This window comes from Lygodium microphyllum, chromosome 1, assembly GCF_053477565.2.
Source record: "Lygodium microphyllum isolate KBCC chromosome 1, Lygodium_microphyllum_v1.1.10, whole genome shotgun sequence".
In the NCBI taxonomy this organism is placed as follows: domain Eukaryota; kingdom Viridiplantae; phylum Streptophyta; class Polypodiopsida; order Schizaeales; family Lygodiaceae; genus Lygodium; species Lygodium microphyllum.
The window spans coordinates 141,766,273-141,784,121 of NC_141135.1; the positions used below are offsets into that span (position 1 = coordinate 141,766,273).

Sequence of the window (17,849 nt, forward strand, 5' to 3'; positions counted from 1 at the left end):
ACCATAGCTAAGGTAGCTAGGCATGAAATAGTATTGCCATGGAAGGATGAGAATCATAGATGTAAGCTGCAACATGAATACTCACCTCATGTCAAGGTGGGACATGGTATGCACCCCATATCTTGGTGGTTAAGAGCATGCACCCTCTTAATTGGTGGGAGGAAGGAACCTCAAAGCATGTATTGCTTGAAATGGCAAAAATATCCCTCACAAGTTATATCTCCACCTTTTATATTTAACCCTAGCCTACTCTAGACTAAGGTGACTTTATGCTTTATTACAGTAATGAATTCTTAACATGGGATGCATTAAAGAGGGCAATGATCGAAGTCTTAGTGTCTTCTATTGAAAAAGAGAAGTTGGAGAAGAAGTGGTATGCTCTTGAGCAAAGGGGATTATCGGTTAGAGATTATTCTAACTAATTCCTTAACCTCTCCATGTATGTGGATGGAGTATTCGACATTGCCAATCTCAATAAGTATATATTTGGGCTTGAATCTTCTTTATCTTTAGAAGTAGGAGCTATGAAACCATCCTCTTTACAAGTTGCCATACAATTGGTTGAAAGATATGGTAAAAAATACAAGAGTTTTCAACAATGAACAGGGCAATATTTTCAACCAAACTAGTCCACTAGAATATCTGCTAATTATGGGTAGATAAAGACTGAATTTCAGCAAAGGAGAGAAGCCAACAAATACCTACAGCAAGATCCCTACATTTCCTATCATTTATGGACCAAAACAAGGCAGTAATTTTAGATTTAGTGCTGAAAACAGATCAGATGGAAAGAGGACTGAAACTAGTGGCAAAAACTCGGCTCCTATGCAAGGAAAGCATGTGTCTAATGACAAGCTAAAGGACATGTATGCGAAAAGTCTATGCTTCAAATGTGAGGAGAAATGGTCTCCCTATCACAAGACAAAATGCAAAGTTGAGAATGTCAAAGTGAGCATGAACTTTGAAGAGGAATTGGATGCTGAGGCAAATGAAGGCAATCTAGCTCAACTTGATTACTTACCCACTCTTGAGGAGATGCATGACTATGATGAGGATTTCCATGAATAATTCTATGACCCTATGGATAGTTTTCTATTTGACCCAGGTGGTTACTTCATGGATGATGCTTTGACAAATTTGGATTCACTGAAGCTTTGTTCTATCTCCCATGATGCTTGGAATGGTTCCAAAGGGGACAATACATTACGTCTTAAAGGCTATATTAATGGAAGAATTGCTCATGTTCTTATTGATACCGGGAGCACACATAGCTTTGTTAATACACGGGGTCTCTTGATGGGATGAAGTTGTATACACAAGAAATGCCTTCATCACTAAGAATTCGAGTGGTAAATGGAGCTTATGAGAGCAGTAATTAGATTTGTCCTAATGTTTCCATCACTTTGTCATCATCTTGTATCACTACGATGAATATTATTGCCTTGGAGATGGGTCCCATTGATATCATACTTGGTTGCAATTGGATGAAAAGTATTGGTAGGTTTACCATGGATTTGAATAGGCTACAAATGGAATTTCAATGGCATAGACAGCAAGTTACTCTTCAAGGGATTGACAAGAAGAAGCTAAAGGTGATCATCACCAAGAAGACTAAGAGAGAAATCAATGCAAAGGCATGTATGTTTACCCTTCTCTTGTCAAATATTGATGAGGGTCAAAAGATATGGATCCTTGTCTTTGCAAATTGTTGGAAGAGTATGATGATTTATTTTAGCCACCTACCTCTCTTCCTCCAAAGCATGAAGTGGATCACCCCATTGAATTGCTTCCAAATACTAAGCCTATCAATAAATCTCCATATCGCCTTTCAAAGGTGGAAAGAGAAGAAGTTGAGCACCAAGTAAAGGAGCTACTTGAAATGGGTAATATACAACCAAGTTAATCTCCCTTTGCTTCTCCCGTTCTTCTACTCAAGAAGAAGGATGGTTCATTCTGCATGTGCATAGATTATTAGGATTTGAATAAGGTCTCTATCAAAAATAGGTATCCAATACCAAGGATTGATGATCTTTTGGATAAATTGAAGGATGCCAAGGTCTTTTCAAAGATCAATTTGCGATCGGGATACCATCAAATAGGCATGAAAGAAGGGGATGAATATAAGACTACATTTAGGACCGAGAGGGGATTGTATCATTTCATGGTTATGCCCTTTGGTCTTTCAAATGCTCTAGTCACATTCCAAGCTTTAATGAACAAGATACTTCAGCCACTTTTGTTCAAGATAGTTTTGGTGTTCTTTGATGACATATTGATATATAGCAAGGACAAAGAAGAGCATTTACATCATGTTAGAGAAATTTTTAACATATTGAGGAGTCACATGTTGTTTGCTAATGCAACCAAATATACATTCATGGCCAAAGAAGTAGAATACTTGGGACATATTGTTGGAGAAAATCGCATCAAGGTTAACCCGAAAAAGGTCCAATGTGCAAAAGATTGGCCTACTCCAATAAATACCACTTCCTTGAGGGGTTTTCTTGGTTTATCTTCTTTCTACCGAAGATTTATCAAGAATTATGCTCATGTGGCTGCACCATTAACTGACCAGTTAAAGAAAGAAGCTTTCTTTTGGGATGAACTAGCTGACAAAATCTTCAATGAGTTGAAGCGACTCCTCATTTCAACACCCATATTGGTTTGTCATGACTTTTCTAAGGTCTTTGTGATCTATGCGGATGCTAGTGGGAGAGGATTGGGGGCTGTTTTAGCCCAAGAACATGGCATATTGCATATGAAAGTAGAAAATTTGATGAAAAAGAGAGACAAATACATGTATTTGAACAAGAGATGCTAGATATACTACATGCAGTAAAAAAAATGGCATCATTACCTCTATGGAAGTCACTTAAAGTGAAAAGTGACCATAGGGTGTTGAAGTACTTCCTCTCACAGCCTAACTTGTCTCCTAAGCAAAGAAGGTGGTTGGCAACTCTTCAATCATATGATTTTGAGATAGCATACACGACTGGAAAAGACAATATAGTGGCGGACACACTCTCTAGGATGTGGGCATGTAATGTATCTACCATCTCCACTATATATAAAGATAGAATAAATGACATACAAGAGGAATATATGATGGAGGAGCATGCTGCCACAATAATGCAAAAATTTTTGCAAGGGGTAAATGAAAAATTTCCAAACTTCAAATGGCATAATGGACTTTTATGGTACAAGGAGAAGATCTACTTGATCTCTCAAAGCAACTTTAGGCTTTTTTATTGGAAAGGCCTATGGAGGGATGTGAAGGAGTATGTCTCTCATTGTTTGGATTGTCAACAAAATAAAGATTCATCTTTATTACCGGTTGGTCTCCTTCAGCCCTTGCCTATCCCACAAGGAAAATGGACGGACATTTCAATGGACTTCATTACGGGACTCCCTACCACAAAGCATGGTTGGAATAGCATTTTTGTTGTGGTGGATAGACTTACCAAATCAACCCGTTTTATTCCAACCAAGACACAATTTTCAGCAAAGCAAGTAGCTAACAAATTCATGGAAGGAGTGTTCAAGTTACATGGTATGCCTTTGAGGATAGTGTTGAATAGAGACAATAGATTCATGGAAATTTTTTGGAAGGGTTTGTTTACTTCCATGGGCACTACTCTTACCCCTAGTACGGCTTATCACCCTCAAATTGATGGTCAAATCGAGAGGGTTAATCGATGGGTGGAAGTGTACTTAAGACACTTTTGTCATGACACGCAATCATCTTGGGATAATTGGTTGCATCTTGCTGAATTTTGCTACAACAACACATATCATATGAGCATTGGGATGGCTCCTTTTGAAGCACTTTATGGATACAAGGTTCAAATTCCTTCAGCCATGTTTCATGAAGATATGAATCCGCAAGCGAAGGATGAGTTAGAAATAATGGAGATGCTTATGAAGCAATGTAAAGAAAACATACGAAAGGCACAAGATGTCATGAAGTCCTATGTTGATGATAGGTGGAGACACATGGAGTTTGATGTTGGAGATTGGGTCTTCTTGAAGGTGCCCAAGACTCATTATGCATCCCTTAAGGGTGGAAATAACAAGTTAGCTCAGAGATTTTATGGCTCATATTTGGTGTTGGAAAAGATTGGAGAGCTTGCATATAAGCTCCAATTACCCTCAACTACTCGCATACATGATGTTTTTCATGTATCACAATTGAAGAAGTATATCGGGCACGATGTACAAGTTATTGAAGAGCTTCCATCACTTGATGAAGATGGACTGATTGTCTATGAACCTGAGAAGATTATTGGGAAGCGTGAAAAGGTTCTTAGGAACCGAACTCTCACTGAATTTTTGATCAAATGGAAGGGGCTACCTATGGAAGAGTCCACTTGGTAACCCTCTTCTTATTTGGATGCTTTTCCATGGCTTTTGCAAGATAAATGATCATAGTTTGTGCATGGACAGCTTGCTATTTTAAAATATTGTTATTGATTAAATTGCCTTTACGACATCAAAAAGTGATTTTGATGGTATGGAATGATGCCTCAGGATGTGCATTTCATTTCAATACTTCAAACACTGAATTTGGATACTCCAGTCAAAAGTTATGGCAATTCTACTAATGCAGCCTTGTTTGGACAACAAGCAGTCAATTCACTGTTTTAGGTTCATTATGATGTTTCTTCACACAAAGTGCTCCCACATGCTTATGGATATTCATCGACATAATTTGCTTCATTATCTACTTTCCTACTACTTCATTATCTTTGGTTTTGAGGACAAAACATCTCTAGGAGGGGGTGATTTGTAATGAAGCAAATTATCAACATGAAAGATGAAGCTTATAAAATGAAAACTTTGTAAATACTTGATCCAAGAGAAAAGAGGACTTAGGGTTTAGTATAAAAAGGCAAGAAGTGCCAATGTAGCATTCTTCTTTGGCATTATCAAAATTTCATCCTTCTTGTCTTTCATATTCTTATACTTGGATGACAGCCCATGTCTACATTGTGCTATGGTAATGGAAGTTGTTCCATGGCATGGCCATGCTGGAATCTCAGTTTAGTTCATTTCTTGTCATTTGTAGCTTAGAGTATTTTGATTTCCTGTTCATTTCCATTGTTAGATTAGTCCTTCTTTACAAAGAAGAAGAGGAGCAACTTATAAAGGTGAAAGAGGAGTCCAGACGGGTGGAAGAGGAATGAAAAAGGAAGCAAATAGAGGATAAGGAAAGATTGAAAGAGAAGATGATGAGCAAATGGCCCTAGCCTTGAGATTGTTAGTAGAGCAAGCCCCCTGCCCCGAAGAGTTGACAAGGAGAAGCCTAAGTGATGAACTAGGATTTAGCACTGTAGTAGAGGAAAGAGGTCAAGGGCCTATTGTGGTGTGAGGCAAAGGAAAGGCCCCCAGGTACCCACCACCACCAGCCTTGATTGTCATGCCAACCACCACCACGGAGACCTCAAAAGTGGGAGTAGACCAAATCAATGTGGTGGCATGGGTGCTAAGCTCAGTGAAGCAGCTTGGCCTAGCATCGAATGGTGGAGCCCTAGTGATAGGGATAAAGAGACTTTCTACTGTGGACATAGAATTCAGAAAAGACCCAAAGAAGTCCAAGGTCAAAGTATTGACAATGTCCATGCCATTAGCCATACTAGCAACAACCGACTACGATGAATATGTGTAGGAGCTCCTAGGCCAACTCGAAAATATAAAGAAAGATAGGAAGAATGGTATGGCCAAGTTAGAGATTGTGAAGGATGCTTTCATTGTCTACTAGCTAGAGAAGATAAAGTAGATAACCATCTATCGGAGGCAAGTGAATGATCTAAAGAAGGAACTAGAAGCAAAGAAGGAAGTGGAGGTGGAGAAGGAAGAAGAGAGTGCAAAGGAACTCCAAGTGGAGAATATAGAGGGAAAAATGGGGTTGGAAATGAACTTTTCAAGCCTCATACAGGGGCAAAAGGACATGGAAGAATACCTTGAACAACTAAAGAAACTCAGAGATGAGCTCACCAAAGAGTTGAAAGGGGTGAAAACATAGGCCCATGCAAAGTTCCATAAGGAGGGATGACAAAAAGAACGGCTACTGAAGGAACTACAAGAAGCTAGGGCACAGAAAGACGAGGTGTCAAATAAAAGGTTACTAGAGGTGAAAAGCTAACTCCTTGGGATCCTCCAAGAGTAGGAACGACTGAAAGATGAGTCGAACCATCACAAACAAGACAAGGAGAAGATATTGGCAACCTGGAAGGAACAAGAGGAAGTGGTGACAATGTTATCACAAGAGCTGAGCCAGAGTCAAGGAAAGATTGAGGAGAATACCAAGGCCTAGGAAGGGAGGAATCTTGGAAGGGTTAGAGAATTGGCCAAATACCTTGCCATAGAAAAGAGTAGGAGAATGATGGCAGAAGCAAGGGCCAAAGTGCTAGAGGCAGGGCTAGAAGTTCAACAACACGCATTCCTAAACATAGTGTTTCATGTAACTCAGGCTAGAGATGCGAACTCCATGGAAGGGCTAAAGAGGAAGCTGGAGATCTCAACAAGAGCCATAATGTATGGGCTCCAAGAGCACACCCCTAGAACCAAGCTTGATGCAATGAATGAAACTTTTGATGTGAGCATAGCTCTCAAGGGAAGAGTTAGAGCAACTTAGAATTGGAGAGCAAGAGCACCGAGAGTAGCCAACCATAGTGGTCCAAGCAAAACCACTGAGGGAAGAAGAGCCCAATTTTGAGAAACTTGATGAGATCGAGGGACAACCTGGTGATCACAGCTTGCCCCCACCTCTATCAATAGAAGAAAAAGGCTAAGAAGAACAAGATCTTGCCACCCACAGGGAGTTGGTTGAACTCATGAGGAGGAAATTTAATGTCAGACCACAAGAAGTGCCCGATGTCTAGATGGTGCAAATTGAGGAACAAATGCCTATCAATTGGGCATGGGAATCAAACCATTGGGAGCAGTGGGAGAATAGGTGTAGGCCATTTGAATTTGAATTCTTCTACCCTTTTTTTGTGAATTGTGTGGTGCCTTCATAAGTGGTTGGAGAAGCCATCTAGCTCTCAAAGAGGCTAGAGAAGTGGTGGCTAGATGAGGAGGCTAAAAATCCCACATTATGGAGGGTCATGGAAGAGCCAAGAAAAGTCAAAAGCTAGGAATCCCAACCTAGGGTGTGTTATTTTTGTGAGCTTTTGATTTCGTGCTTTTGCAATTGAAATTGATTTTTAGAGCTTTTTGAAACAACCTTGGATGCGTTCTACAAATGACATGTCAAACATATATTGCGCATCATGCATTACTAACCCATTCACAATAAAGGGAGCAATGGTGTTGAATAATCACAACAAATAATAACATTCCAAAGTTTTGCATTACCCAAAAGGAGTACAATATCTAGAAAGGTTCCAAGATCTTCATGTAACAAAAAGGACATGTCACACCCTAATGAAGTGCATGATGATGAGTCCTCCAGAACAATGAATGAGCCATGCTTACATTGGGCTTCCTACATAACAGGGCATATCTTACATGTTTGCCCTAACACAAAGGCAAGGTTAGTGGGGGTTAGTGCAGGCTGATGTATGACCATGTGCTCCTTGGGTTGAAGGCCAAGTATGTGCATGTACACATAATACATATGTTTGCAAGCAAGAAATGCCTTTTGGGTAGATTCTCTTTTTTGAAAATTAGGACAAGTGCACCTAGGCTCTTCTTTGATGTGCACATCATAACAACTCTCTGTCAAGACTCGAAATACTGAATGTTGTCTCTCAAGTTGCACTACCTCCTCCAAGAATGTCACAACCATGCAACCAGTTGCCTCTATTCTCTTTTGTGCATCTTTGGAAATTCCATGTCTCCACTTGCGTCTTCTCCCGCTTGAACCACATTCTCTAGAAATAGGAGGTTTGCTCTTCTCGTTCCTTGGTGGTGCTGTAAAGCAGGCAAACTTGAAACCAGCCTGTCTTAGGCTGCTACACTCTTCCTTCGATATATTTGTTCCTATATCAACTGGCCACAAAGATGGAACGATTGGTGATGCTATCACTTATTTCTGCACAGCGTTTGTATGCTTGACATCATGATTACAGAACCATATCCATTGTGCAATGGCCTTGTTCTTATAGGCTCTCTTAGACCAAAAGCATGGTGCGACTAACCCCACTTGCCGACTCTGTAATTTGTTGCTGCAATTCTTTCTACCCTCCATACCAAAACACTTTCTCACACAGTTAGGTGGTGTCCTTCGTAAAGCCCACTCCTCCTGTGCCACTTCTACCTCTTCTACGTGGGTTGACGTTTCCGCATTTGGCGCACTTACTCCACTTGCAAAGGGCTTGATTGGTATCTCCTCATCCTCTTGGATACATATCTCTTCCATCTTTCCATCGTCAAATTGTATACTCCGTGGCCTGCCCCTGATTTTCCTTTGCCTTGACTCCATCACGTATCCCGGTCTATGAGAACTTACAGTTGCTCCACCTCCCTTCTTTTTTCTTTGCACAGTCTCCCTATCACCTTGCATTATAGGTTCCTCGTACAAAGGACTTCCAGCTACAACACCTTGCAACGCACGTGCAACAGAGGAGGGATTTGGGGATTCCCTTTTGCTAGCACTAGCCAACAAAGACTCCATAGAAGGCCCAGATCCAATAAACTTCCCTGTGGTATAGCCCAACCTCTTTGCACATTGAATATATGCATTCAAAACGTCACTAACACATGCATCATAAAGTGATATCTTTCGTTTTCCACCCTCACCTGCTAACCAACTAGCATGGACACTTTCTGATAAGTTTATGCTCGGAATTTGAGCATGTTCCCAAGGACTTTTGTTAGCCTGCGGAGTCAAACCCAAAAATAGAATCAGTAGCTCTCCCCATTGCTACATTGTGCAACAAATCTTAACGAGCTGGAAAAAATGTCACACTTACATGAGATTCAATTCCTCCCCAGTGGGCAATTCTTTGCTCCCACCATTTCAACCACATATCCAAAGCCTTGATGTGTTCCTTGTTTACATTTCGTGCCCACCAATCTCGGATAGCAGAGGCCTGAAGTGAGGCTAGTTGAGTTGTCGTTGCTAGCCTCCATGCTTCACACAATTCAATGTGGTGCATTTGTTTATCCACAGTGACTAATTTCTTGGTATGCTTTTGCAAACTTTTCTCCCAATGAAAAAGACAAGAATACTCCCTCCCTTCCATTATGTTATGAGGCCCTCCATTGTACACAGCCCTTATTGCCATCCAATTTGCACTTGCCTCATCGGACATAAATCCAGCAAAGTCAGGTGGATCATGACCACATTGAACCATGACAGAATTCAAATTTCTCCAAAACAGGATTTGAGACTCTTCGTCCTCCTCTTTAAATTCACATATTGCAATTACCTGTAATGCTCTCATGCTAGTTCATGATTGATATATTAGTATAGTGTTCATTAACAACAATTTAATTTCAATAAAAGCTTTCATTATGTTGCCACATACCCGTGATCATAAACTGAACAAGACATAGTTGCCCACCCATCAATCCTATGGGTATGATCAAAGTGCACCCATGCATGTCGTAAATCTCCAGTCCCAATTTGCCTCATACGATTCACTAAGTCCACCCCTGATGCTGGTCCCTTGGTGGAAATTTTAAACAAGTAGCACTTCTCCTTGGAATCACCTTGTCCTGGAAATCTACTTCCATGGAAAAATGGGAAGACACAACGTTTTTGCAAAAGAAGTATGTTGTCATACCCATCACCAACCACCTGACCTTGTTTGGCTCTCTCTTGTGAAACAATGCCTTTGAACCTATGTGTTTATTAGAGGGTTATTTCAAATGCAGTACATACATTGTAAGCAAAAACTAATAATGCACAAGCCTACCCTTTATTCTGCACAAGTGGCATCATTTCTTCTAGAAAATGATTAAGGTCCACCTCGGTCGCCTCCAACTCGTCTTCTTTTGTTAAAGATTCAAACAACATCTGTCGAGCAACTAGCATCTGTATTTTTCGTGGGCCTCCCTTTTCGATCTTTAGGACCGTGCTCACAAGCCTCCGCACCTTGTCAAGGGTTGCCCTCTTAGTGCCATGTTGAATACTGTGAGCATGCTCCCCAACATGGATCACCAAACGTGTCATTGTAGGATCCAGTGGCAACACATAATAGATCATGCATTTGCAAATGGCTGCACAAGTAGCAACATTAAGACAATAGTGACATGTTATCTTGGAGTTTCCCTCACTTGCAGGATAACCCATGCTCACGGTTCTATCCAAGTGACCATGGAAAAAAACATCATTGTATTTTCCCTCTGTTATGTAGTAAGGACAAGTGATCCTAAGACATTGAAGACTTCCAAGACAATAGCTCAAGCGCACAGTGCACTCAATTGCCATATTTGTCTATGAGGGCCGTGACCACAGGTGACCATCATATTTTTGTTCCATACCCATCATACGTTTCTTGCTATTTGTGGCTGGAAGCTCAAAGGCAATTGTGGCATTATACTCAATTGGGAGCTCATCCACCCTTTGTGGAGGTCCACAGAGCGCTAGTAAATTTTTCAATCTACCCGTTCTAGCTTTCTCCTCAATGAAGGCTGCAATCGAGTTATCATAGGAAGATAAGTCCTCGCTTTGGCTGCCCACACATAGGTCCTCCCCGACATTTGTGTCATCAACATCCTTCTTGTTATCTGAGGGTACGTCAAGACACATTGGAGTTGATTTGCTACAACCAGGAGTACAATCAATGTAGTTGTCAATCTCATCTTCTATTGACTCAATACTGTTAGAGATGCACACATAGTTACTTGAGTGTATGATAGAGTAGGTGGCTGATAATGTACTATCAATCAAATAGTGCGCATGCCCTTGATGATCCCATCTTGGAGACACAGTGACGTTGTTTGCTCCACCATCATTCTCTATGACGGCTTGCAACCCCTGGAATTTTTGTGTTGGAGGCAATAGATTTTGTAGGTGGTATTCACTCAAAAGAATCTCCCCATTTCTTAATGAAACCCTGTGCTCTAAGCAATCACTGGCTAGTCTCCATGTCAAAATAGCAAAACTCGACATGTTGTGCCCTCTGGTGGGTTAGTATTTGATGAAGAGAAGAAAACTCTGAATATAGCTCACAGTGTGTATTTGATGAAGAGAAGGCAATAGTTCATTGTCACTGCAAGCAGAGATGACTAAATAATGAATATTTAAGAGTCATTCATCAACATTTAAGAGTAATAACAAATAAGCATAATCATCAGAAATCAATAGAAAAATTTATGACTCAACTACCCACCATCCTTCACCTTTATGCACTCATAATTTATTTATGTTGTATTAATTATTTAATTATTTAACGGCTAACTAGTTACCTAATTACGTAATCAATGGCTAACTTCTTTATTAGGGTTATTAAGTCTCTCCTCAACTCTCTCCTCTCTATCTCAACTCTCTCCTCTCTTTGCTCTCTCTCTCTCTCTCTCTCTCTCTCTCTCCTCTCCCTCTCTCTCTCTCCCTTCTCTTTCTCCCTTCTCTTTCTCCCTTCTCCCTTCTCCCTTCTCTTTCTCCCTTCTCTTTCTCTTTCTCCGTTCTTTCTCCCTTCTCCCTTCTCTTTCTCCGTTCTTTCTCCCTTCTCCCTTCTCCCTTCTCCATTCTCCCTTCTCCCTTCTCCCTTCTCTTTCTCCCTTCTCTGTTTCTCCCTTCTCCCTTCTCCTTTCTCTCCCTCTCTCCATCTCTCTCTCTCTCGCCACACAACTCCTACCCCACAAATCCTACGCGACAGCTCCTATGGCTTCGTGCCCCACAACTCTCGCGACGGTGCCCCACAACTCCTACGCGACAGCTCCTACGGCTTCGTGCCCCACAACTCTCGCGACGGTGCCAACTCCTGCCCTACAACTCTCGCGACGTTGCCAACTCCTGCCCCACAGCTCCTACGACTTTGTACGGCCTCGTGCGGCTTCGTCCAGCTCCTGCGGCCTCGTGCGGCCTCCTACGATGCCAACTCCTGCCCCACAACTCTCGCGACGGTGCCAACTCCTACCCCACAGCTCCTATGGCTTCGTGCGACTTCGTCCAGCTCTTGCGGCTTCGTGCAGCTTCGTGCAGCCTCTTGCGGCTTCGTCAACGGCTTCGTGCGTCTCTTGCAGCTTCGTGCGGCCTCCCAGGTAACACCTTGAAGCCCCCCAATCGTCCGTGTCCATGCGGACGATGGGTGGGCTTAAGCTTCGTCATTTGGTTATGCTTCGTTGTGTGGGCTATGCTTCGTCATGTGGGCTTATGCTTGGTCATGTGGCTTATGCTTCGCCCCGTATGGCATCCGTGCAATCGTCCCATATGCTGTCCGACGGGCCTCCAAGGTAACACATTGAAGCCCCCCAATTGTCCGCGTCCACGGGGATGATGGGTGGGCTTATGCCTCGTCCCGTGGCTTATGCTTCGTCCCGTGGCAACCGTTCTGTATGCCATCCCGTATGCCGTCCGACGGGCCTCCAAGGTAAGAGATTGAAGCCCCCCAATTGTCCGCGTCCGCGCGGACGATGGGTGGGCTTATGGTCACGTCCGCGCAACCGTTGGGTGGGCTTATGCTTCGTCCCATGGCTACAAGCGTGTGGCTTCGTCCCGTATGCTTCGTGAGAACAAGGTAAGAGATTGAAGCCCCCCAATCGTCCTGTGTTCGCGCGGACGATCCGTGGGCTTATGCACAAGCGTGTGGCTTCGTCCCGTGGCCTAAAGAGGTTGATTGTGTTATTAATCTTAAAGAGATTGATTGTGTGTTGTTAATCTTTAACCTTAAAGAGATTGATTGTGTTGCTAATATTAAAGATATTGATTGTGTTGTTAATCTTAAAGAGGTTGATTGTGTATCTATTTGTAAGTGTGTAGAGAAAGTTATGGCACCTAAAAGAGTGCTTAGAAAGAGAAAGAAATGTGTGTCACCTCATAGTAACCATGAAGTCTGTATGAAGCTACGTTCAGGATGTGTTCCTGGGCGGATCTTAGAGCAAGAAGCATCATCGCATTTGAGATCAGTGGACACTCCTTCAACAAAGAAAGGATGTGGTCCAAAAAGATGTGTCTACATTGATGACGAAGCACAAGTGGATGGGGACTCCAATACAATTGACGGGGTTGCGGAGCACACAGGTAGTCACTTATGTGTCCATTTCATTTACATATGACTCTTTGTTCAGTGTTATGTATTAATGCTATTGTTTTTTATTGTTACTTATTAATATCTGCTCCTACAGAGACTAATGTGCAGCATGATAGTCTAGATGACAAAGAAGAGGTGAGTGGTGATAGTGATCAAGGGGAGAATGATGATGAAAAAGAAAAGAAGCACTCAAGGAACTTAGGCAAGCAAGTCTCTCTAGGACAGATGAAGGATGTGCTGAGTCAATTTTATATAAAAAAGAGGACGCTGCCTCCTCTTGTGCCTCTTTGCAGATTAGTGGCTCATGAGGCAGTCAGATTTGCTACGGATGATGCCCAGTGGTTGATTCCTTCCTTTGATTCCACTGGTTATCTTGAGACTATGGGACACTTCCTTGTGTCAGTTGAAGGTTTGAGAGGGGAGACCATGTTTGTGACAGCCAGAAATCTAGATGAATGGGGTCCAATATGGCGTCAAAGAAATGAGGATTTTGAGAGGGCTCTTGGAAGAGAGTGGCAAGACCTTAAGGGTAAAAAGTTCTTGGTTTGGGATGGAAACCACATGCTTAAAACATGGTGGAAACGCATCAAAGAAAGTAAGTTGTCCACTATACATGCAAGTATTGAATGTTTGTATCCCATTCTTATGTTTGTTGGTTTTCAATTATAGAGTACTCCGACTGTGCTCACTACCATGTTAGTGTACGGTGCCAATTCATTGAGGTGCCAAAGGCGAAGGAAGCAGAGCTACTACTTGCACTAGACACCACCAACGCGTAAGTCTTCTTCCTTTAACTATGCTCCTCTTTGTAATATGTTACACTTACATTCTCATATTATGCTTTTTTTTGTTTTCAATAGTATTTTTAGAGCTCATGTTACTCCAAATATTGCGCATGAGGTGTATATGTTTCAAAAGTGTGGTATTGCAAACAAAGACTCCATTCTAGATAGATTGAGTCCAGCCATGAGGAAGTGGGCTGAGGTTGAGATGAGTATAGAGGCAAGGTATTATCATGGTGTTGCTCCATGGTATAACTCTCCTTGAGGTTTAATATCTCAGCTTGTATGGAAGGTGATTTTCTTTCTATGGCTCACTTGTATGAGATGTGCTTTTCTATCTCTAATTTAGTTTTTTTTTTGGAATGATAGGATGAATTTCATGTCTTCATCTCAAAAGAAATTGCTAAGCTTGAGGCTCTTGGTCTAGATGAGGTAGAGAGGAAGAAACGTTTGGAGAAGGCTACAAGGGTGGAAGAGGAGCGCCTTAAGGATAGGGGTTACAAATACCTATCCATTGCTAATCCCCAAAATGGTGATGAGTTCTTTAAGTTGTTATTTGGGCTAAAGTGGGATGATGCAAGCATGCTCAAGATCACAAGAGACAAGCTGTATTGTCTCACAAGCTCAAAAATCCCTGCGGAAAGGTAATTTGTATATATAACGCAAGGTGTGTGTATGTGATGCTTTTTTCTTCAATGCTTTCTATTTGCGTATATTGTTGTGCATCACAGGAAAAAATATTGTTGCATCTTATGAGTCTCACAAAGGCCAAAGACCCCCAATACCCGCATTTTGGTGATTATAAGCTCTTTCGGGTTTACATGAAGAAAGCGACATATTGGGCTCACTTGCATTCGGAGGCACTACTTCAGATTGATAGGATACAAGTAGAAGGTCCACAGCTACCAGATTCATTTGAGGAGTTCTTTAAGCTTAACATGAAGAATCATGTCATGCAGGTTGACTCAATGCGGTGCATTCATATTGCTTTCTTAAGTTCTTTCTTAAAATGTATAGGTGCTAATGTTAAGCACTTGTGAAACTTGTGTAGGCTTTTGTACACCTCTTGGATGGAGTGAAATCTTCAGATGTTGCAGAGAAGATGCCAGAGCTTACGTTTTCAGCCAAACGTGTGATTTATAGGTTAGCATGCATTTTCATATTAGATTGTGTGTCTGATTTTCATATTAGATTGCATGCATTTGCTTGCGTAATTGGCAAGAATGTTGCAGGTGGATACTACAATGTGTAGAAGAGAAGAGGCTAGATGCAGCTCCGCAATTCACAGGAGAGTGGATTGATGTTCGTGACGAGAACACTATGTATTCTCCATCATTACGTGAGAGAAAATTGACGGCATGGGAGGCAAGTGTTTGCCCTTGGTGGCTGGATTACCCTGTGGGGGTTATCCCTAAGCAAGAGAAAGATCTGCATGAGAGTAAGTCTTCAATCTATGTAAACATCTCATCACTTTTGTCGCAATAGTTTTTGTGCTCATGCATGGGAATCTAAGGGTGAATGATACTATGTAGGATTCAAGGAGGGAGTTCATGAACCGCTTACCGCACCTCCAAGGATGTAATAGGCTTCATGTCTAGTCTAAAAAATTCAATTAATAGACCATACTTTGAGGACTTTGACGGAGTACCAAATAATGTGTCCAAGCTATCCCAAGTGTCATGGGACGTGTCACAAGCATCCACATGGTGAATATAGCTGTCATCTAACTCAAGTTTTATGATGGCTAGAGCCTTGTTATTGCTCTTTTGCCAGATTGTTGCAAGGGCAACATCCTGGGGCTTCTTCTCTTGTCCATTAATGATGGCCCATAGGCCCTTCTTCATCAAGATAAGCTTTATGCGGGTCTGCCAAGTATGAAACTTGAATTCTTTGAAGTGACATGTCGGAGAGTTTTTGCCCATGCTGGAGTGACAAGAACATATTCAAAATCATCACCAAATCTCTTAGAGATAAGATAACTTTGAATGTGTTAAGAGACAAAAGCAATAGCAGTGGTAAATACTATCAAGAGATACTAGCTTGTGTTGTTGCTTGAGTCTTCCAATCTTCACAAATCTTCCAAAATCTCCCCTCCTTGCTAATTTGATCAGTGAATGGTGATGGAAGCTTCAATAAATCAGTGAATCAGAGTAGCATGGACTTCTTTGAGCTAAGAGAAGTGTGAAAATGTAGTGATTTATAAGCTTGAAATGAGGAAGCTATGGCTTTCCTCTTAGGGTTTGCATGGTAACTATGGAGGTTGGAAGATGAATACAAGACTCATGATGACATAGAATTAGAGACCGACTGTTACACAAGTGAATTAGGTTCCAAGATGGAAATCACAATCTTGTGTAAGACAACGACAATGACAATGACACTAACTAACATTAGGGGAGTTTTGAGGTCTCAAAAATTCCTTGTAAGCAATCCTAGAGAGAGAAAATATTTTAGGAAACAAAATCATTTTTTATACTTTTAAAAACTTTTATATTTTGGTAAGTAAATATATAAAAATTTATTAATAAGTCATTGTCGTGATATTCTCATGGTCACATCAAACTTAGAAATCTAGGCTGCCATCTGAGGTGACAAAGATTGTCATAATGAAGATCTTACTCATCCTCATTAAAGTGAAAACTAATACTCAATTTGAATTTTGTTCGAAGTTTGATTACTTCCCTCCATTCTCACTCTCTTCTTTCTTTCCCATCCTTATTAGTTTCTTCTTCGTTTTTCTTCTTGTTTCTAATTCGCATAGTTTTTCAATCCAATCTTCTAACCACATCCTTAGCTATGGATCAGTCATCCAATGATCTCTGTAGCTCTAGTAAAAGGCCTATCTATCATCTTCATATTGAGTTGGATAGTGAGTATGAACCAATAAGGAAGAGAACAAAACCCATTGCTATTATAAAATCTACAAAACATATACTTAGGTTTGAAGGAAAGGAGAATCTTGATCTTTGGTTAGATAGCAAGCTATATCCCAAAGATCCTAGCAAAAATAGCAATTTGCCTTTCTATAATAGCTTTTCATTGTTGAGGTTCATTGGTGATGGTTATAATGGATTTCTAGGTTATACACTTAACTTGGTTATAGAAAAGGATGTCCTCAAATTGGAGAACCATCTTTTATCAAAACATAACAACGAGTTACTGCAAAAGCTAGAGGGCTATCAGCAGAGGATTCATTCATTGGAGAAACACATCAAATCTTATCAGCAAAAGCAAACTATTTTAGGCCTTCAAAATTAACAAAAGGCTCTTAGAAATATTGAGACTCTCAGAGGAGGAGGTGGTGGCTGTAATAAAAGAATCCAAGCAACAAGGTACATTTTTTTTCACTTTAAAATATGAAATATGAATTAATTGTATTGATTTGTGATGTTGGTTTTGTTTAGATGTCTTCTTCAACCGAATACAAGTGAAAGAGATTCTTTGAAAACATCTCAGTTTTATTATCGTCTTCTTCCTTCAGTAGTTTCAAAAGATATTTTGGAGAGGAAAATTTTTTAAAAGGCAAAGAAACAATGCTTGGAGTCATTTATAAAGGATCATTCTTTGGATACTGAGTTAGTACAGAAGACACTAGATAATATTGGTATCAATTGAGATGCTTATATACAACTTTTTCAGCTTTTACAGTCAAATATGAAGCAAGGACAAGTACCTAATTGCATACTTCCAAGGCCATCTGTGGTTAGAACTATTAGAAAAAGAGTAGATAACAAAGTGATTGAGATTTTGGGTGAGCCTTTCCATATCAAGGCTAGCTTCAAGGGCAAGAAAAAGGAAGTTGTATTAAATGAATTTAACAATATTTTTCTTGACTTGCCCACCCTACAATGTTTAATGGTTAGATTATATGACTTATCACTAGAAGAGGCACAAGGAGTTGCTAGATTTGTGGTTAAACTTGATG

General features: G+C 40.8%; 1 protein-coding gene across 1 annotated transcript; it reads left to right on the forward strand.

Moving 5' to 3' along the window:
- The first annotated feature begins 3,993 nt into the window (after positions 1-3,993).
- On the forward strand, positions 3,994-4,374 carry LOC148041752 (GAG/POL/ENV polyprotein). The gene has a single exon (XM_087696618.1). The coding sequence runs from the start codon at positions 3,994-3,996 to the stop codon at positions 4,372-4,374; it is 381 nt and encodes a 126-aa protein (XP_087552744.1).
- Positions 4,375-17,849: the final 13,475 nt, after the last annotated feature.

What these genes read in the sequence shown, in the direction of transcription:
- LOC148041752 (XM_087696618.1), top strand. Translation starts at nt 3,994, where the DNA reads ATGGAGTTTGATGTTGGAGATTGGGTCTTCTTGAAGGTGCCCAAGACT.